Raw genomic sequence first — 20,985 nt, 5'->3', positions numbered from 1 at the left:
GATGATAAACAGAACCAGCTTAAAAAAAAATCACCTTAGAAAATGCAAAATATGCTAACTGCTACTCTAGAAAGAGAAGGACTTCTTAGGATTTTACAAGGAATGGCCTGAGACCCCAGGAGACCACATAACAGGGAGGAGGCAGAGAACACAGGGGCCCCATCAGCACCATCTGCTCAAGGTGACGCCTGCCTGCCCAGCAGAGATTATCGGTGTTTACTACACAAGCTCCTGTGAGGGACTCTGGGGACAGTGGTGACCAAAGAGGTCTGTCTCCATCCTCTGGGGACAGAAGATCCAGTCTTTTGGGGGGGGCATAGACACAAAAACCAGGGTACAAGCAAGTAAAGGGTGAGATGGTGAGAGAAACAGAGAATAATGACAGCAGCCACAGAGTGGGGACCTGCTCAGACCAGTTGGCTTCCGTGAGGAGGGGGCTTTAGGGCAGAGGGAGGGAGGCTCACCCAGAGATAGTAAGGTTGGTGGAGAGGCTCGTGGACAGAGATCAGAAACAGGCACGCATGGGTCGGTGCCTAGGGCTGTCCTTAGGAGAAGAGGCGGGGGACGTGAAGAGAAGCCGGGAGCGCGAGGAGAAGCCGGGATGCGAGGAGAAGCTGGGGGCGCGAGGAGAAGCTGGGATGTGAGGAGAAGCCAGGAGCACAAGGAGAAGCCCGAACATGAGGAGAAGCTGGGAGCACGAGGAGAAGCTGGGACGCGAGGAGAAGACGGGGATGTGAGGAGAAGCCAGGAGCACAAGGAGAAGCCCGAACATGAGGAGAAGCTGGGAGCACGAGGAGAAGCTGGGAGCACGAGGAGAAGCCCGAACATGAGGAGAAGCTGGGACGCGAGGAGAAGCCGGGAGCGCGAGGAGAGAAGCTGGGGGCGCGAGGAGAAGCCGGGGATGTGAGGAGAAGCCGGGAGCACAAGGAGAAGCCCGAACATGAGGAGAAGCCGGGACATGAGGAAAAGCGGGGATGCGAGGAGAAGCCAGGGATGCGAGGAGAAGCCAGGGACGTGAGGAGAAGCCGAGGAGAAGTGGGACGAAAGGAGAAGCCAGGATGCGAGGAGAAGCCGGGAGCACATGGAGAAGCCCGGACGTGAGGAGAAGTGGGACGAAAGGAGAAGCCAGGATGCAAGGAGAAGCCAGGGCTGGAAGAGGAGTTCGCAGGCTTCGTCCTGGACGGCTTCACACAGAGGGGCCGGTGGACACGGCACAGCCGTGGCCCGGTTCAGGGTTGCTGAGGGTGCAGGGGAACTGGGCCAGGAGAGAGGGGTGTGAACAGACGTCCCGAGAATGTGGGAAAGGAAGCCGCTTTTCGTTCCAGGAGAGGAGACCAGATGTCCCAGGTGTGGCTCCGCAGAAACCAGCTGAGGGTGGTGTGGGCAGGATGTGGCCTGAGAGAGCTCTCACGCAGAGAGGCAGGGCCAGGCTGAGTCCAGGGCGGGCCGTGGTTCCGCTCCGCACAGAGCATCACGTCGACGGGGCCCCCGTTGAAGGACTCGACCTCTCATTTCGGACACTCTTTGGGAGTGCCATCCACTCACAAACGGGACACACCTGAGTCAATCAGGAGATATGACAGATATGTTTTTAGGGAAAGAGATTAGCCTAAGAGCTCACAGGTTGCAGTAACATTTTCAATAATTTGAAAATACAGGGAGGGATTAAGCAAAAAAAAAAACAACAAAGAAAAACAAAGAAAAAGAAAACCATATATACATGACACATAGACACACACAACAGGGTAGCAACAGCCAGAGGGAGAGGGGGTGGGCGAGGTGGCGGTGGGCAGAGCGGGAGGAGGGACATGGGAACAGACAGAGACTTGGGGCGATGGACGCACGAGGCAGCGTGCAGACAGTGTTGTGTTGAGCTGTACACTTGAAATCTGTATGGTTTTGTGAACCAATGTCACCTCAATAAATTCGATAAAAAAATAATAAGTGAAAGAAAGAAAGAAAGAAAGAAAGAAAGAAAGAAAGAAAGAAAGAAAGAGAAAGAAAGAAAGAAAGAAAGAAAGAAAGAAAGAAAGAAAGAAAGAAAGAAAGAAAGAAAGAAAGAAAGGAAGAAAGAAAGAAAGTCCAACTGCCTAAGGAAAATGCTTGGTTTGTTAAACTATTTCTGAAAATCATTTTCCTTTTTTTTTTTTTTTTTTTTCGTATTTTTCTGAAGTTGGAAACGGGGAGGCAGTCAGACAGACTCCCACATGCGCCCAACTGGGATCCACCTGGCATGACCACCAAGGGGGCGATGCTCTGCCCATCTGGGGCGTCACTCTGTTGCAACCAGAGCCACTCTAGCGCCTGAGGCAGAGGCCATAGAGCCATCCTCAGCGCCTGGGCCAACTTTGCTCCAATGGAGCCTTGGCTGCGGGAGGGGAAGAGAGAGAGATAGAGAGGAGGGAGAGGGGGAAGGGAGGAGAAGCAGATGGGCGCTTCTCCTGTGTGCCCTGGCTGGGAATCGAACCCGGGACTCCTGCACGCCAGGCTGACACTCTACCACCGAGCCAACTGGCCAGGGCCTCATTTTTTATGGCATTCATCAAACCTAAATAAAAAAGCACTAGGCCAAAACAAATGCCAAGATCAAAGACAATGAAATGAAATAATTGAAAAACTGGGGACTCTCAAAAGTAAACATAAATATTAACTCGAACGTTTTCGAGGACCTTCTATGTGGCGCTATGATGGACCCTGAGGATATCGAGGTGAATACCATGCCATACCTGACTTTAAAGATCTCCCAGTTCCCCTGCGAGACCAATAAGAAAGCCAACTGTCACGTGTGGGTAACACAGGCCACGATGGAGGGACTGACCGGGCACTCAGAAAACCTGGCCCATGATGACGGTATTGACTGAGTCCTGGGTAAGCTGACCCATAATGGAGGTTCGGACTGGGTTCCTGGCAGCCCACCGAATATTGGCGAGGGATGTGAATGGAAGGAGTTTAGGAAAAAACGACCATCAGTCTGGGTGGGCTGCTACAATGTAACACCAACGATTGGGTGGCTTGAACATCAGTTCTGAAGGCTGGGAAGACCAAGGTGGGTCCCAGCATGGTGAGGGTCTTGGTAAGGGCCCTCGCCCTGGCTTGCAGATGGCCAGCTTATTGCTGTATCTTCCCGTGGCAGAGAGAAAGGTCTGGTTTCTTCTTTGAAGGCTCTGATCCCATTGTGTGGGCCCCACACTCATGACCTCATCATAATCTGATCCTGACCTGATTATCTCCCAACGGCCCTGTCTCCAGATAGGATCACACTGGGGGTTAGGGCTTCAACATGTGAATTTGGCGTGGAGCACAAACATTGGGTCCACAACACCAGCCAGAAAGGTAACCTCTGCGATGAGTCCAGACAGACACAGGCACAACGTGGTCAGTGAGGGAGGAGCTCCTGGCTCGGAAGGGAAGAATATTCTGGAAACCCGTGTGGAGCACAGCAGCAGGAATGGGCCTCCGGGGACCCTAAGTAGTTGTTGCAAGGGACACTCGGTGTGAGGAAGACAGAAGGGGGCTCAGGCCAGGGATCGGTGCCTCAACCCTCATAAAGGTCTTGGGTCTCATTCTGAAAGGGGGGTCACTGGTGGACTTGAAGCAGTTCTAAGACACGGTCAGACTTCCACAACAATAAGGATGGACTTGGGAAGCCAGAGAGTGAAGGGACCCGTTAAGATGCTAGTAACAGGCCCTGGCCGGTTGGCTCAGCGGTAGAGCGTCGGCCTGGCGTGCAGGAGTCCTGGGTTCGATTCCCGGCCAGGGCACACAGGAGAGGCGCCCATCTGCTTCTCCACCCCTCTCCCTCTCCTTCCTCTCTCTCTCTCTTCCCCTCCCGCAGCCAAGGCTCCACTGGAGCAAAGTTGGCCCAGGCGCTGGGGATGGCTCCATGGCCTCTGCCCCAGGCGCTAGAATGGCTCTGGTCACGACAGATCGATGCCCTGGATGGGCAGAGCATCGCCCCCTGGTGGGCATGCTGGGTGGATCCCGGTCAGGCGCATGCGGGAGTCTGTCTGACTGCCTCCCCGTTTCCAGCTTCGGAGAAATGCAGAAAAAAAAAAAAAAAAGATGCTAGTAACAAATGTGCCCTTGAAAACCAGATTCTCCGAGAGCATTTCACAGCCCGGGGAGTGTGAGGAACCATCCCGATGATGCGCCCTGCTGTGTGCTGGACACTTAAACACCATCCTATCAATCGTAGCAACCACCCCTTGAAACCAGTACTTCGGGGGGTTCTTGTTTTTTTATTGGAGAAGCAGAGGTTCAGAGAGGTCACGTAACTTGCCAAAGTCACAGAGCAAGAAAGTTCCAGCGCTGGGTCGGACCCCCTGGCCCCGCTCCTCCTGGCTAGGTCACCTTATAAACAGACACATCAGCAAGGAAATTCTAAGGCTGACGGCTTCCAATAAAATAGTTTGCTGCCGTAGGAATTTCTTGAAAGGAGCAGCCTCCAAGGTTAACGAGTCTAAAAGGCCAGCTCCGTGTGCGTTGTGATTCTTGGAATCCGAAAGGATGGGCAGTTGTAACTGGTATGGTTTCAGTGAAAAAAAAAATACACATGTTTTGTCTTTGAGAGTGTTTATTTAACTAAAGACGTCCATTTCCATAGCTTCTGGACATTTATTTTATAGGAGAAGATCTTTCAAGTGTCTCCAACTCATTTCCCCACCCGCCAGCTCGGCCGGCCAGCGCCTCCCTCCTTAGGCTCGTCAGTGCCAGGCAGACCCGGCCAGGCTCCCTTCCCTCGTAACCAGCCACAACGCACTGGACGTTCTGGGTTTGACTCCAGAACACCGGTTCTGTGTCTCTGCTGCGGACGGCGCCTTCTCAACCCGTCCGGGCACCTGAAGGGCACGGGGTGAGACGCAGCGGGCTTTGACTCTCGTCCTGGGAGCTCGGAACGCGAGCAGCGTGCCCCGTGCCCGGGCCACAGGCGTTTCCCGCGGTGGCTGCGTTCCCAGGAAGGCGGCTGGGCTGAACCAGACGAGCCTCGGTACCTGCCAACGAAACAGCAGGCTGGAAAAAGCCAGCCCTGGGACTCCGCCTTGAAGACAGTTCTGGAGATGAACCTCGAGAAAGCTCCTTGCTTCCCCCGACCTAGGCCAGGAGGCAAGGGGTCCCCAGCGCTGGAATTCCTAGTGCCTCCAACACAGCCCAGACATAAAACTGCAAGACAGCAAACGTCTGCTCTGCGGGCCCCAGATGAGCAAAGAGGCAGGGACACAGCGCCAGCGATGGGGCTGACCCACGGCTCCTGGGGATAGGACGTATTCCCACGTATTCATTCCACTTAAGACACTTAAACCAGCAATAACCTTTGGCAGTGCAAACACATTCCTATTAGCTGAACAGGCACGGCCGAAGATTATATGCCCCAGCGGTCTTGTTTTGAACTATTAAAAAAAAAAGGGTCTAGATTTCAAAGGAGCTGTGATAGAATTCGCTACCCCTGGTGGGCCCTTAACTCTTCCTTATGTTTGTTATGCGCGGAGCAGTTGATGTTCCCTGGGGTTCCGCTGGAGCCAACTTCAAAGCAGTCCCGAAATGAAATTGCCCGTTCTTCTGCATTTTTATTTTATTTTATTTTTCAAAAAAGGGGCCACATCTCTGTAGCACCTAGCACAGGGCCTGGAACACAGTGGATTTCCAATAACTAATTTGTTGACTAAATGAATATACCGGAAGAATGCAATAGAAAAGCGGGATCACTTCGTTGAGTTTTATAATCACTATGCTGTACACCTGAAACTAATATAAATAGTATTGTATGTCAACTGTAACTAAATTTAAAAAAATAAATTAATTAAAAAAAAAAACAAAGACAGGATAATCTTTCATCAGTAAGTTTTGGGTTTGTTTTTTTTTTTCCTTTCAAAAGTTACGCTCAAAACGCTTTGAGAGAATTCCATTGACTGGTGCCTTGTCCCTAGGCACGGCCACTGGCCTCAGAAGCTGAGCAAGTTCTGAACTGCCCAACTTTGGGAATAAATGAACCCTCCCCCGAGCCTCCCCCCCTCCTCCCCGATTTCATGGCTGAACATCGCACCCTGGGGAGATACTCAGTAAATAATCTATTGGATGAAAAAAGACTGAGGAATTGTTAAAGGGCTAAAACACTGTTTTCAAATAGTATAATGTGTTTCGCTAATGACAGACAGATGCATTTAAAAAGGTATCTAGCACACTCCACTTACATAACTTGAATTCCTTTTATGTGCTGGAGGGGGAAAAAAATCAGTAAGTACATTAAGCGTGCCAAAAACTATGAAGTGTGGCGGCTTCTATAATTCGGCTATGATAACTGCATATGGGTCATGGGTGACCGAAGTTGGGAACCATGTAAAATATGTCACCTCCTTATCCAAATACAGCCCTGATAATCCCTCAGTGATGGGGTGTCCTGTGTGTGTAATGTTTCTGAATGTGGGCTGATCCACCCACAGAACGTCAGAGGTGTCCCTTGTGAGATGCCAGGTGGGGTAAGACGTGCCACGTAAGGTCAAGAAACTGAGCTGAGCTAATGACCAACATGGGAATGGGCAATCATCATGGAGACACAATCCGTAACCCTGGTCTCGTTAGCCCTGTGCTCTCACCAACTCTGCTTCGGGTTATGACCCCATCTTTAAATTATATGCTCCAAAAGTTAGCAGGTTCAAGCTAAAAGGAGACCGACCCTTGGTACCTTCACGGAGTCAAACTGGCATGTTGAAAATGGTGATGCCCACATAATATGACCTTCTTGTGTGCCACTTTTAGAAAACAGTCATACTAATTTAAGGTAATTGTCAGAAAGGCAGCCTCAAGGCAGGGGTCGACTCAGGGCAAAGGCAAAGCCAGAGTTCGATCAAATGCAGGAGAGTTGGGAATTTTTTTTTTTAAATAACATTTTACGGAAGAGAATGTAATGATTGGGTTTGATTTCAAGAACTGATTTTGTTTACTGAAACTAGCTCTTCTTCTTCTTCTTCTTTTTTTTTACCTATACAGGTATAGCCATTAAAAAGCCCATGCTGCTCTGTTTTCTCCAATACAATGTTTAAAATTAAATATATTGTGTTGAAAGGTGTGGTGTGCCTCTAGCATTTAAGATTTGTTCCTTTAAAGCCTAGCATAGCACAGACATATATTTGCTCTCTCTGGAAGCTAAGGAGACCAAGCAGCTATATCACTGTGGCAGTGGTGAGCACACTGGGGTCCTGATGTTGGTGTCTAACACCATTCTTCAATGAACCTGGGCTCCTTGGAGAAATAGCTAATTTTTGGTTGGAGGCAGGACATTGACTAGATGAAACTAGTACCTTTCGTATAATTTTTTTTTTTTTTAAAAGACCCCATTCCATGTTGATGCTAGAGACTTGGGGGGTGGGGATGGAGGTATTGCAGAAACCATAGGGGTGAGCTGATTCAATAAAAGCCTTTTTTAAATAATACCAGTGCCCTGCTAAGAGGTCACAAAAAACACACGAGTTGCCAGTGAGCATCATGGATATGTGGTCCCAGTGCTTTCCCTGACTGAGGGCCCCCTCCCAAGGCGGGGACACTGGGGCACCGAGCATGGTTCCTAGTCCCAGTGCTTTCCCTGATTGAGGGGCCCCCTCCCAAGGCGGGGACACTGGGGCACCGAGCATGGTTCCTGGTCCCAGTGCTTTCCCTGACTGAGGGCCCCTCCCAAGGCGGGGACACTGGGGCACCGAGCATGGTTCCTGGTCCCAGTGCTTTCCCTGACTGAGGGTCCCTCCCAAGGCGGGGACACTGGGGCACCGAGCACGGCTCCTTGGTGTGCTTTGCCCTTTGGGTGTGAGCAGGAAAGGCCCAAACACGGAGGTGGGCTGGAGCACTCACGTCTATTGATTGATTGATTGATTGATTGATTGAAAAACAGAGAGAGAGAGACAGGAAGAGAGAGAGATGAGAAGCACCAACTTGGAGTTGTGTTACTTTAGTTGTTTATTGATTGCTTTCTCATATGTGCCTTGACCAGGGGGGTTCCAGCTAAGACAGTGACCCCTGGCTCAAGCCAGCAACCTTGGGCTTCAAGCCAGTGACCTTTGGCCTCAAGTCAGTAATGATGGGGTCATGTCTGTGATCCCACGCACAAGCCGCAGCCCCTCACTCAAGCTGGATGAGCCCGTGCTCAAGCCAGTGACCTTGAGGTTTTGAACCTGGGACCTCAGCGTCCCAGGCTGATGCTTTATTCACTGTGCCACCACCGGCCAGGCCGCTCACATCTTTTGAAGAACACGCGTGCTTTCTCAGAGGGCTGCTCCTCACACCTGCCCTTGGAACCTCGCAAGCGCCTCTGCAGTCCGGACTCGGGAACCAGTCCTGATAGACGACGCACAAAGGAAAAAAGGCAGAAGTCTTCCCGGAGGCCGCCGGTGCTGTGGGGAGATCACTGGGCCGGATTCTGATGGACCTGGGTTCAGTCACTCGTCCTGTGACTTCCCCTTCTAACCTGTGAGCATCTCGCCTGCAAACGCGCACAATAGTACCCTCTTTGCAGAGCTGCTGGGCACACCCAGGGGCACCCGTTAATTTATTTTTTTAAAAGAAGAATACAGTCATCCCTCGCCATTTCATGATTCACTTTTCGTGGTCTCACCGTATGGTGGATTTTTAAATTGTATACATCTAATTTTGTATCATGGATTTTTCGCTATAGGGCAGGATTTCACGGTATATAGGTATTTTTATATATTTATTATTTTAATTATTTTTGCAATAAAATAAGCATGTTCAAGCTAAAAACTGAATATAAAAATATTAAACACATTAAAAGAATATGAAATCAAAATAAAGCCTTAAAATATGTATATATAAATGATAAACTAAAACAAAGGTTGCTACTTCTCAGATTTTCACCTGTTGCAGGGGGTTCTGGCACCTAACCCCCTCGACAGACGAGGGACCACTGTATTCCGTGACACGTGGAAATTAAATTCACATTTCAATGTCCATAATAAGTCTTACTGGAACATGGCCACGCCCATTCACTGCAGCGTGACCTGCAGCTGCCTCTACACCACGAGGGCAGACCGGGCAGCTGCCACCCAGCACGCGGGGCCCACGCGGCGGAAGATGCTCCCTGTCTAGCTCTATACAGAAGAGGTTTGCTGGCCTCTGGTCTAGCTCCATCCAAAGTCAAGGGAAGGTCCAGTTACTGTCAGTCTCCTCTCCCATCTTAGCTTTCCTCCTTGTGGAGCAGTTCTGAACCTGGGATCATTTTGTACCCTGCTCCCCCAGGGGACATTTGGAGTTGACATGCCTGGAGGGGAGGGTGCTACTGGCATCTGGTGGGTAGAGGCCAGGCAGGGATACCACTAAATGTCCCTCAGTGCCCAGCGCAGCCCTCTGCCCCTCCACACACAATAAAGAACCATCCAGCACCAATGGCAAGGGTGCTGAGGTTGGAAGCCTGGTCACAGTATGAGTGGAAGGCCCAGAACCAGCTCAGGGAAAGGAGAGTGGCTGATGTCTACTGAGCATGCCCAGGGCACCGTGTCAGGCAGGGAGGAGGAAATGGAGGTCCAGCAAGGGCTAGTCACCTGCCCAACACCACACAGCAAGGCAGAAGTCTGTGCGGGAGTCGGACTCCATTTCTTCACGTCTCGGCACTCTTCTCCTCCCACTGTACAAAGCCTCACTGATTCTTGAAATGTTCGAGTTCCCAGACAAAGCCACAGAGGTACCAGCTCTCACCTCTCTAGGCTCTCTCCCCAGCAGGGTGGCCACGGGCGTCATGGCCGGGAGTGTGGGTTATTGTGAGTCCAAAGCAGGAGTCCAGGCCCACAGGACTCTCCTGTGTCCCAGACCTAGCCTCGGGGGGACTGTCAGGCAAGAGGTGAGGGTGCAAAGCTGAGGCCACCACCCCCGGGAAGGCCATGCCTGCCGGGAGAATCAGAAACACAAAGTGACGGACGGAGACTCAGCCCAGGCTGATCTGAGCCAAGGAGCAGGCCCGAGTCGTGCAGGGCGAGTCGTGAGGAGTTAGCAGGGCCCGAGTCGCGAGGAGTTAGCAGGGCTCGAATCGCGAGGAGTTAGGGTCTGAAGCCAGCACAGACGGTGGAAGTCACACCAAAGGCAGCGTCCCAATCCATCTAGCAAATACCTTTCAGTTTTCCTGCTTTTGTACGAGTTCAACATGGCCACCTCTTCTCTCCAGAACACTGTTTCTTGGGTTGGGCATAGCGGAGTTGGCCTGTTTTGGGGCCCTGCTGTATAGTGATATCTAGCACGCTCCTTGGGGATGTCAGAGGACAGATGTCCAATCTCTGTGGGGGGTCGGTAGCATCTGTTTTTGCCATGTCCACAGGCTCAGTCTGCGTGAGCCGAGTCTGTGCGTGGGATGACTGCACACTGCAGAGATGCATGTGGCTGCCAAGGTCAAAGGCCCGGGGAGGACCTATGTGGCTGGCAGGTCAGAACAGGCCCATCCAGAGAAGGGGCCTTGGGAACTAGCCGGGGGTTCAACCTCTGACTTCAGGGCAGATGAGGGATGACAATCTTATCTTTCCTAATTTTTTTCTAATTTCTAATTTTATTTTATTTTTTTTGTATTTTTCTGAAGTGAGAAGCATGGAGGCAGAGAGACAGACTCCTGCATGCGCCCGACTGGGATCCCACCCGGCACGGCCACCAGGGAGTGATGCTCTGCCCAGTCGGGGCGTTGCTCTATTGTAACCTGAGCCATTCTGGTGCCTGAGGTGGAGGCCATGGAGCCATCCTCAGCGCCTGGGCCAACTTTGCTCCCATGGAGCCTTGGCTGCGGGAGGGGAAGAGAGAGACAGAGAGGAAGGAGAGGGGGAGGGGTGGAGAAGCAGATGGGTGCTTCTCCTGTGTGCCCTGGCCGGGAATCGAACCAGGGACTTCCACATGTGAGGCCGACGCTCTACCACTGAGCCAACTGGCCAGGGCAACAATCTTATCTTCTAGAGACAATTACATGGAACACATGGGTGGGGGGCTGCATCTACTTTGGGGCACAAAGCATTTGTCAGTAACTGGGAGCTTTTGGCTGGAGCTGCCTGAAGCCGTGAGAGGTCCATGGCCAGTCCCAGGGTCAAGGCCGGGTGAGTGATGTGGATGTTAAGTCAACGTGAGTCAGACAAACGGCAAGCCTGGCGGACGCAATGTGCCTGACGCAGCCCTCCACACACAGCAGGAGCAGGAGCAGGAGTGTGGTGGCCGTGGTGGCTGTGGTTACTGGTGTGAACCCCGTCTCCTCCCTGCTAGAGGTGGACAGTGAGCCCACGGGGGTGAACGACATGGCCGGGGAGAGCCCTTCGCCAGAAGTGGTCCAGGGAGAAACTCAGTTTATCCAACAGTTAAAGGACGAAGCCCAAGTGAGGACTAAAACCAATAATTAAAAACATATGAGGAGAAACAAGGGGAAACAAGGCTCAGGAGCCAAAGGAAGTGAGAATTTCAAAGGAGAGTGAATCGATGTCGAGATAAGTAGCTAAAGCGTGAATGGCATGCACCGGCATGGGGGCACCTGTGACCTCGCCAGAGCAGCTGTGACGAAGTGTTGGGAGTGGAAGCTGCTCCCGAGGGGTGTGGGGTGGGGGCGTGCCTAGCCCGCAGAGCAGGCTGATGGGGCAGGGGCGGACCAGGTGGCTCCTGGGGGGCAGGGAGCAGGGCTGAGGCTCTCATCTGTGAGACACAGCAGATGGAAGTGTGGGGTAGAGCGCACCTCCGCTGCTGTAACTAGCTGCTACTTGATATTGGATAGCCGAGACCCGCAGCCGGCTAAGGAAGCTTTGGTTTCCGGTTCTAATCCATTCGCCTGTTTATCTTCTATTTCATGTACCATTTCCATAAGGGAAGCTGGAAATCAGAAGTTTCCTGGAGCATTGCAGGGCTGAGCTCAGCTGAGGTCACCTCATGATCAATCACACCTTGACAAGCCTTCCCTGGGTCCGGGTTGGCTTTTTTGCAAGACGTGAAAGTGGAGATCGGTCCCTAAAGGCACTGTAAACTTTCCATGTTGCCTTACACGTATCGAGTCGTGTTTTAGTTTCCAACATATTTTTTTTACAGCCACTGTTTCATCTCATTCTTACAGTGAGCCCGAGAGGGGAAAACACACAGGGCCTCCTGTGAGGGATCCAGACAGACAAGGCCACAGCCCCCCCCATTCCCCTACCCTTCCAACTGAACTGTCAGTGCCCACCATGGCTTAAATCTTCATCTGTAAAGGTCCTACTACCCTATCACATATTTCAATCTCAGGCCAAAGGGAGGGAGAGGGAGGGGGAAGGAGGAGGAAGGGGGAGGAAGGGGGAAGGAGGGAGAGGGAAGGAGGGAAAGGGAGGAAGGAGGGAAAGGAGGTGGAGGGAAGCGGAAGGAGAGGGAGGGAGGGGGAGAGAGGGAGAGAAAGGGTGAGGGAGGGGGAGTGAGGGAGAAGGAGGGGAGGGAGGAGAAATGAGGGAGAAGGAGAGGGAGGGAGGGGGAGAGAGGGAGAGGGAGGGGGAGGGAGGGGGAGTGAGGGAGAAGGAGGGGAGGGAGGAGAAATGAGGGAGAAGGAGAGGGAGGGAGGGGGAGAGAGGGAGAGGGAGGGGGAGGGAGGGGCACTGAGAGGGATTGAGGGGGATCGAGGGGGAGGAAGGAAAGGGAGGGTTAGGGAGGGGGAAGGAGGGGGAGGGAAGGGGAATCGAGGGGAGGGAGGAGAGGGAGGGGGAAGGAGGGGGAAGGAGGGGGAGGGAGGGGGAAGGAGGGGGAGGGAGGGGGATCGAAGTGGAGGGAGGAGAGTGAGGGGGAGGGAGGAAGGGGTATCTCTGTTCTAAGGCACAGCAGGCAGAGCTGTGCTGTGAGGCTATTCCCTCATGTGGGTTTTACATACCTGAAGAGACATTCCGTTCAAGTGACGGAAAGTTAAAACAGTCCCTGTTATGTCTGCTAACAAGGAAAGACCCACATACACCACTGGCCATAATCCCTAGTCCCACAATAGGTATACACACCCGTTTCATGGAGAATTATGGCAAACGTGCATGGACATGGTGACACTCACATGCACCCCTGTCCATCCATGCAGGGTCCTGATGGCTAACTACTGCAAAGGGGTTCACATTGTAATAATAGCGCCGTAATGCTGGTCACAGGAGCCCCGTGGCATTACCACAAAATGCCATTCCCCAAATCAGCCAGCTTCCCATTCCCTTGAATAATGCCAGTACCTGAAGTGACCTTAGTGCTGCGGGTATGAGCCTGCTACCTGCTCGGTTCTAGTCCTGGGGGTGAAACCCCAGAAGGGGCTGCGAGAGCTCTCAAACAGGGACAGTTTCTCCTAGTTTTCTGCAGAGATGCTGCCAGTGGCCTGCAGTTATGAGGCTGCCCAGTGGGCCAGCCGACGTGGTGCTTCTTCTCCGGTGTGCCTTGCGACGTCAGCAAGACAGGTGGCTGGCCGGAAGGGTGAAGCCGGGGTCAGAAACCAGAGCACCCGGAAGTGGCCCATTCTAGTGGCACAGGACCACCCACACCAGCTGGTGCCCTGACCCCCCACCCCAGGTAGGGATACCAGGATAAATTATAGAACACCAGTTAATAAATCTGGATTTTAGATAAACAGTGAATTTTGTTTGTTTGTTTGTTTAAATATGTCCCCAAATATTGTCTGGGACTTATTTATACAAAAAAAGAAAAATAAAATGCCTGGTTCCTCTGAAATCCAAGTGCTAAGGAGCATCCTGTGCTTTCATTGCTAACTCCAGCGATCCTACCCCCAGGGAAAGCCTCGTGACAGCTTCCGTCACCCAGGAAACTGCAGCTTGTTCAATATTTTTGTGTTAGTATGGGGACCTAGCAATACTTTGAGTACTTTCTTTATGAGGCATTTTACTTCTCTTTTTCTGTATCTATCATGGGATGACGAAAGGGTCCCTCACGCCCGAAGTTTTTCTTCCCGGAAACGTCGGGACCACCATGACTGACATGCACGTTGTGTATTCAATCAGCAACAGGATTCATGGAACAGGGATATCCCAGAAGTGTAGATTTGGCGTTCGGATCCCTTGAACCAAACCTCTGATGTCCCACTTTCAACTGGAAACCTCTCAAAAAAACAATCAAATTAAAGCCACAAAATCATGTTATCATTACTGACATCCAGGTGGCCCATGACAGCCCTTCCAGTAAGCTGTAGAGGGCTGTCACAGTCCCAAATCCAAAAAAACCAAAACACCTGTTTTTATTATGAAAAGTAACCTAGAGTTCTGTCTAATCCCAAGGACAAAATCATCTGCGTGATCTCTCTGACGGGCTCATATTTTTATAGGTCCTATAGCTTCCCAAGGGTCCCAACAAGTTCTGAAATTCTAGAAAGTCCCGTAGACTTGGCGGATCACACTCACAGAAATATTTCACGTAATCACTGATGATACTGCAGTTATTTTACATTATGCTTTACACCCTAGGTGACTCAAATGGATCGTGTCTGAGTAAACAAAGTGTAACGCTGCATTAAAACTCATGACAAGCTTTTTTTTTAAGTTTTCATCAAAATGTTTTTTATCCATAATTCATTGATAAAAACCAAAAGGCTGATGGTCTAGACATAAATATAGAAAAACACCCAGCACTCAAGCAAGAAAAACACAAATGGTGTGTCTCTGGAAATGTCATCCCCGGTGTGTCTTTGAAACGTAAGTTTCAACTGATGCAAGCGGGAGCTGCTCACAGAAACAGACAGCAAAAGCGGTTTCTATCTCATCTTCCTAAGAATAAAAATTTCACTCTAGGAGCATCAAGTTAGCATTACAAGATAGACAAACCTTGAACAAAACAACATGAATGCTATGCCATAAATGGGATTTCACAGCGTCTGCGATGGAAAAGTTCAAGGAAAAAATAAAAAACAACAAAAAGCAAAACAAAACACCAACCTTTGCATCAACACTCTGCCCTGGGTTCCAGAAGTCTCCGTTCAGAAGGGAGGCGCGGACTACTTCATAAGCTCTTCCCTGGCCCCTCATCTGCGCCTGTGGCATGGCAGGGCCTAAGGTGCTTCCCAAGGTCACCCCTGCATCAAAAAGAAGACAGCCCGTTGTTCATGCTTGTCAGGAAGGGTTTGGCTTAGGACACAGTGAAAATACCCGGATGTGGACGAGGCCGCATGCTAGGCAAACACCATAATGTATCAAATAAGAGTAAAGGGCGAAACTGATGACGTCTCTGTCAACCTCACTATAAATCTTTGTAACTTAAAAGTCTATGATTTTTCCTTCAAGACTGACGGCATGGTGCAGGGTAATTTTCATAGTCAAAGTGTAACATTCTGTCTTTCTATAAGCAACAAAAATGCACAAATAGTGACTTTTAAAATGATGATTTGATGATTTACTGCTTTAAGCAGAGACAGATTTAACAGCGGGCACACCAGGCACACACCCTGGGCCCCGACTTCTGAAGGGCCCCGCAAAACCCCAACTTGATACTTTTTTCTAGTGACATCAAGTTTGGTCTCATATGTGCAATTTTAACATTAATAGCACATAATATTTTCTATTTATTTAAAAATATGGTTAACATGTATTTTTATTTTCCCTGTTTCTCTCTTATTTTTAAAGGGCCCAATATTTTCTTCTGCGCCCTGGGCCTCCAGTGACTTTAAACCGCCTCTGGCTTTAAGATCAGCTTTCTATTAAATGTCTCCAGGCTTCAGCTGTATTAAGACTAACTCCATTTCCTTAAGCCCCAGTGAATCAGTTAAACACAATACCAACCCCTCCCCCCTCTCTGGGCTCTCGGGGGCGAATTTCATGTGCTTCAGTGACTGATTCTATAGACAGAATTAATTTGCCAGTTCAGACTGACTAGACTGGTATATGAAAAAAAATTGTAGGTAATTCAATCAATGATTATATGATCTTGTTTCTTGGGATCCTGTCTGTCCAACCAGTTAACATACCGGCCCAGGTTCCATTGAGCCCAATTTCCACAAACAATCCTAATGGAAAGTATAACATTTTTTCTCTGCCGGAGAGTGTGTATCCCTTTCTTAACAAATACGGTTAATTTCTCTGGGCTTGCTCCCCGATGAGGTCATGCTCCAGCTATCTGCTGTGACCACAGGACATCCCTCGAGGTATAAAGGATGGGAGAGCGGCATCTCTCACATGGTATTCCCATTTCTTTGACCGGGACGCAGAATTCTCAGACCTGAGTCATAATGGTGCAGTTTTAAGTTACTGAGGAGTTCCCGTTTATTGGGCACGGATGGTATAGAAATTTTAATCCTAGACATTTTACAGCCCCCCGAATACCTTTAAACCCACGCCCGTTTTATCATTCCCGTTGCGGAAGTCTGCGGTTACATTCAGGGCACAAAAGGATCGCGCCACTCGGGTGTTGACTGTCTGACACGGCCCCTCCGGAAAATTCTCAAAGCCCGTCCCAAAGCATTCCAAGTTCCAGGTGTTGAAAACCAAGGATATTGGGATGAACCAAAGCTGGGACTGTGGCCAGTGGCGGGGGGGTGGGGGGGGGCTGAGCTGGATCCTCGGCCACGTGGGGAGGAGAGGGAGAGGGACCCTGAGCATAGCTGAGCAAGGGGAGGGGACACACAGGCTCAGGAGGGGGATGAGCTGAGTCTTCAGGCTGAACCTGTATCCATCCAAGAGATGATGAGGGTTCCGGCTGTGCAAGTGGAGGGGCTGCCTCCCCGCAGTGACATCTGAGGACACTGGTGGAGGGCGGGCAGGTGGCTGGAGAAGGAAAGAGTGGGCCATCTGCATGGAAGACACTGGAAGTCCTTCTCCTGCCCGCAGAGGGGCGGCACCCGCAGCAGGGACATCCTGAATAAATGCACCTCGCCAGTGGCTTGACTTTGCGCCCTTCCAAGGCATGCTCCAGGTCACACGGCATCGCTCCAAGCGGGGGCTTCGGAGGAGGGCAGCCTCCAGCGCCAGTACCAACCCTACCAGTACCCTCTGTGGGTCCCTGGTCCTGCAAAGCCGTGTTTGTTTGTTCATTTACTCTCTCACTCTCTCATTCAACAACCATGACTACCTGCTTGCTGCCGAGGGGCACCCTAGACCTACGTCTTCCATTCAGAAAGCCCTCTCTCTTCTTCAGGCCAGCACTGCTTCCCGTCACCAGAGCCGGTCCCCTCAGCTCCCTCCGTCCTGGGCTGCCCACCTGCCCACCGGACACAGTCTTGCACAGGAAGAGTGGCTCCCAAACACACAAGAGCATCTCGGAGAGGAGCCGGGGCCCTGACACCGCAGGGCTGCAGCGGAGGTCCCGCTGGCCTAGCAACAGCTCCCTAAGTCGAACCCGGTTCAGAACAAAGAGTTGGTGACGGTGGAGGGGCCGGTGGCCGGGAAGGGGCCCTTGGTGGCTGGCCCAGAGAGACCTCTGTTCTGTTGGGGTGGGAAGCACACAAGCAGAGACCTGGAGCGGAGAACCACCCGGCCCCTTGTGGAGAGAGCCAAGGGAAGAAGGTGTCCGCAGAGGGGGCCAGCGGGGGCTGCCCCTGGTCACACCATGGGGCAGCGCTCCAGGAGGCCCGCTGTGGACAGCACACCGCAGCCCAAAGCATGCCAGCCAGCCAGCTGGTCCCACTGGCATCATTCCCTAAGCTCTGCCGGGACGCGGGCCCCTAGCTCAGGACTCTCGGTGAGGTTCCCGTGTTGGAATTGACGGAAACAAAATGAGTTCTGATCAGGCTGCACGGCTCCCGCAGAGCCTGACTAGGCAGGGTAATTAAGCAAGCTCATCTTAAAAGAGAGCTGCTGTGATATTTTGAATTGGATTAAGAAGGCTTTGAGACACCGGCCATTAGGGAGTAAAAACGAGATCTGTTTGAACTTTCCCCCTCAGTTGATGAGAACCGGGCCACGTGCCAAGAATTACCATGGCCGTTACTGTAAACTTTTGAAAAGTCAGGTAAAACTTTATAAAGTGATCGCAAGCATTAAAAAATTTCCTCTAAATACACAAACCAATGTGACCATAAGCGACTCCTAGCAGTTCCAATACTAGTGAATTATTAAATCGACTAGTCAATCACAAATCCAATCATCCCAGGTCCCCTTATATCGGACGGGGGGGGGGTGGATTCTCAGTGGGGAGTCCCCCATCATCCCACCCACCCACCCACCCACCACAGCGGGAAGGTCAGGATGGGTTCTGTGGAAGTTTCAGCCACAATGGGCAAAGGCCCGGAAGATTCTGACCTAAGTCTTGGATATTGGAGCAAAACTCTTTGCACGGAATAGATTCCACCGAGAAGCGGGATGTCTTAGAGAGAAGGAGTTGGTACCACAAACTCCAGGTCTCCTGGTCAAACCACCGAGATGCCTCTGCCTGCGGGACTTGGGGGTGGGGTGGGGATGGGGTGTGGGAAGCAGGAGAGGCAGCAACACCACATCCTTGGGCCTTGCAGAAACAGGGAGGGCCTTTAAGGGTCCCCTGCTTGATAATCGGACTGAACACCGCCGCACAGACCCAACGCAAAGGACAGGCTCGGTCCTCCGGACCTTTGACCTCTAAGACCCTTCGTGGCTGAGAAAGACGCACTTCCTGCCATGAAGGCAAAATGTCCCCACCCTTTCCACCTACAGAGTCCAGCATTTTAATCCAAAACAAGTCCTTTTGGGGCTGGAGGTTTTTAGGGGTTTTTTTCTTCCATGAGGCTTTATTTCCAAATATTCCCAGGAACCTAGAAGGTGCCAGCCCTTGTAAAAGGTTGTGCAGCCTCGAAAAGAAACGGAGTCGCTGTCCTGTTTGCTGAGCCCGGTATTTATTATCTGTGTACACGGACAGGACGGCCGTCTCTTGGCTCCGTAACTGGTTGCACAGTATCCCTCCCTCAGCATCTGTAGTCAGAAGGCTGCCCCTCACAAGCTATTCTGATGCATTTATACGCTGGTATTTCTTTTAGATGGTGCAAATAAAAATTTTATTTGTGCTGCTTGGATAGACAGAATAAATTATATACAGCTGCGAGAGATATCTGAATGTATTTTATGGAGTGATCTTGTTGACAAACCATAAAAGCAGGTCTTGAATGATGTAAACAATCAAGCTGTGGAAACCCAGGGGAGAGAGAAATATATATATATATATATATATATATATATATATATATATATATATATATGTATATATGACCTTATAAAACAGATAAGTTTGCATACGTTTTCATTTCTCATGATATGCAGGCATCTACCAAACTCAGTTGCCTAAATACAAGATCTAAAGAGCTGGAATTGGGGAGAAACTTCTGGCGTGGCGCGCTGTTGTGAGAAGAGGGCCAGCCTCAGTCTCAGAGTGGATGCTTTGGTTCTGAACACGATTATCTCTTCTAACAGTCAGCTCTGCTTCCCCTGGAGTATGCGTGTGCCTGTTGCTCTTGTCCCCTCGTCTGAGCTTGTCATCTTTCTTTGGACCCAGTTACAGCTGGCCAAGCAAGCAGGAAGTTACAGACCCACTGGACAGGCAAGAATCTTTGCAGCAATGACTCGGAAGGGCTTGGAAAATCCAGCCATGAAGACACGGCCCCAAAGTGACTCCAGATGCCCCTTGTGTGCGTCACCCCCGGCTCAAGTCCTGCTCCCTCCCACTCTGGCCATACCGCCCGTGCTCCTCTTACTAAGGGGTGTCCAGACCACCCTGATGCCCACCTAAGGGCTCTGAGATGGTGGACAATGAATTTCTTGGAGCCACAAGACCCCGCTCTAGTCCCGACTCCTCCTTGATGTCTTGCCTCCAAGTGTGGGTCCGACGCTCTGCCCTCTGCACCATGGGGACGCCTTGTCTCCCCCCCCCCCCCATGCTGACTGAGACAGAGAAGATCAAGGCAGTCAGTGCAGTCAAAGGGCTTCCAAGAAGCTAATGCAGGAAACCAGTCTAGGATATCAGAATCCAAGCTCCCAGACTTCTGCGTAGTGTGTCTCGCCAACCCACATCCCCGGTGTGAAAATGCCAACCACCTACCAATATTAGAAAATGCTGGGGTGTGAGTGCAGGTGGGCACCCACAAATGCCATCCAATGGGCTGCTGGGGAAAACAAAGATTACTAGTCAAGGCAAAGCTTCAACCTCACACCTGAAGCTCTGCCTCTAAATAGAAATCATTCTTAGCACCTGGGCAAATGTAAGAGAGGAGAGTTCACCCAGGGCACTGAACGTAGAATCGAGATAGTCCTTTCAGAGTCTAGCGTAGGGTGGGAGAGCTGAGGTAGCCTTTCTGAGCAGCGAAAGAGACTGGGAACAAGACCCTGGTACTCGTAACATGTTTTCCTTGGTTCCAAATATCTGAGGGCTAAAGAAATGCTTACAGACCTGACTGAGCAGCAGCTTGTTTCAGGGGAATGTGGTGGCCATGCCCCTGAAAGGACACAAATATTTCTTTGTTCACATTCATTGTCTACATTCTTACCAAATAACAATGTCACCCTTCCAGCTCATTTCTCCCTGGGTGGAAATTAGGGATGTGATTTTAAATTAATAGAAGAAAAAATACTGATTTAGAGAGCAGGGTGGGGGAGAGAATTTGTTCTTCCGTTTAACTGTGCATTTATTGGTTGATTCTTATATGTGCCCTGCCTGGGATTGAACCCACAACCTTGGTGTAGCGGGATGATGCTCCAACCAACTGAGCTGTGACATAGCTCAGAATTAAAAAAAAAAAATGTCAAGAATTAATCTGACAAGAATAGATTTACAGTGGAAAAATCTGGAAAACTTATTTCAACCAGATGATCGAAGTCAACATCAACATTACATTTCTCTTTAACTCTGCATGCATTTCTGACTTTCCTGTAACTGGCACGTACAGCTTTTGTGATGGATAAGCTCTTATGGTGGCTAAAGAACAAACTTGAGAAAACAAATCAAGACTACCAAATTCACGATCACACATCAACTGACTGAATGTTTTACTCTTCTACCAGCTTTCCCTGCGTCCCAGCTACAGAGCCTCGGGCAGGCTGGAGGACGGGTCTCAAAAGCCAATACAATAAATCATGGACCGTAGAACAAGTA

General features: G+C 50.7%; 1 protein-coding gene and 1 non-coding gene across 2 annotated transcripts in view; both read right to left on the bottom strand.

Moving 5' to 3' along the window:
* ADAM12 (ADAM metallopeptidase domain 12) overlaps window positions 1–20,985 on the bottom strand; it is a 302,779-nt gene that overhangs the window by 241,703 nt on the left and 40,091 nt on the right. Inside the window, 1 exon segment of the mRNA XM_066355592.1 lies at window positions 14,880–15,016. Coding sequence (XP_066211689.1) covers window positions 14,880–15,016 — 137 coding nt within the window.
* On the bottom strand, window positions 10,836–10,911 carry TRNAV-CAC (transfer RNA valine (anticodon CAC)). The gene has a single exon. It is a non-coding gene; the product is annotated as a tRNA-Val (tRNA).

This window comes from Saccopteryx leptura, chromosome 13, assembly GCF_036850995.1.
Source record: "Saccopteryx leptura isolate mSacLep1 chromosome 13, mSacLep1_pri_phased_curated, whole genome shotgun sequence".
NCBI lineage: Eukaryota > Metazoa > Chordata > Mammalia > Chiroptera > Emballonuridae > Saccopteryx > Saccopteryx leptura.
This window is presented reverse-complemented; position numbering and strand designations above follow the sequence as displayed.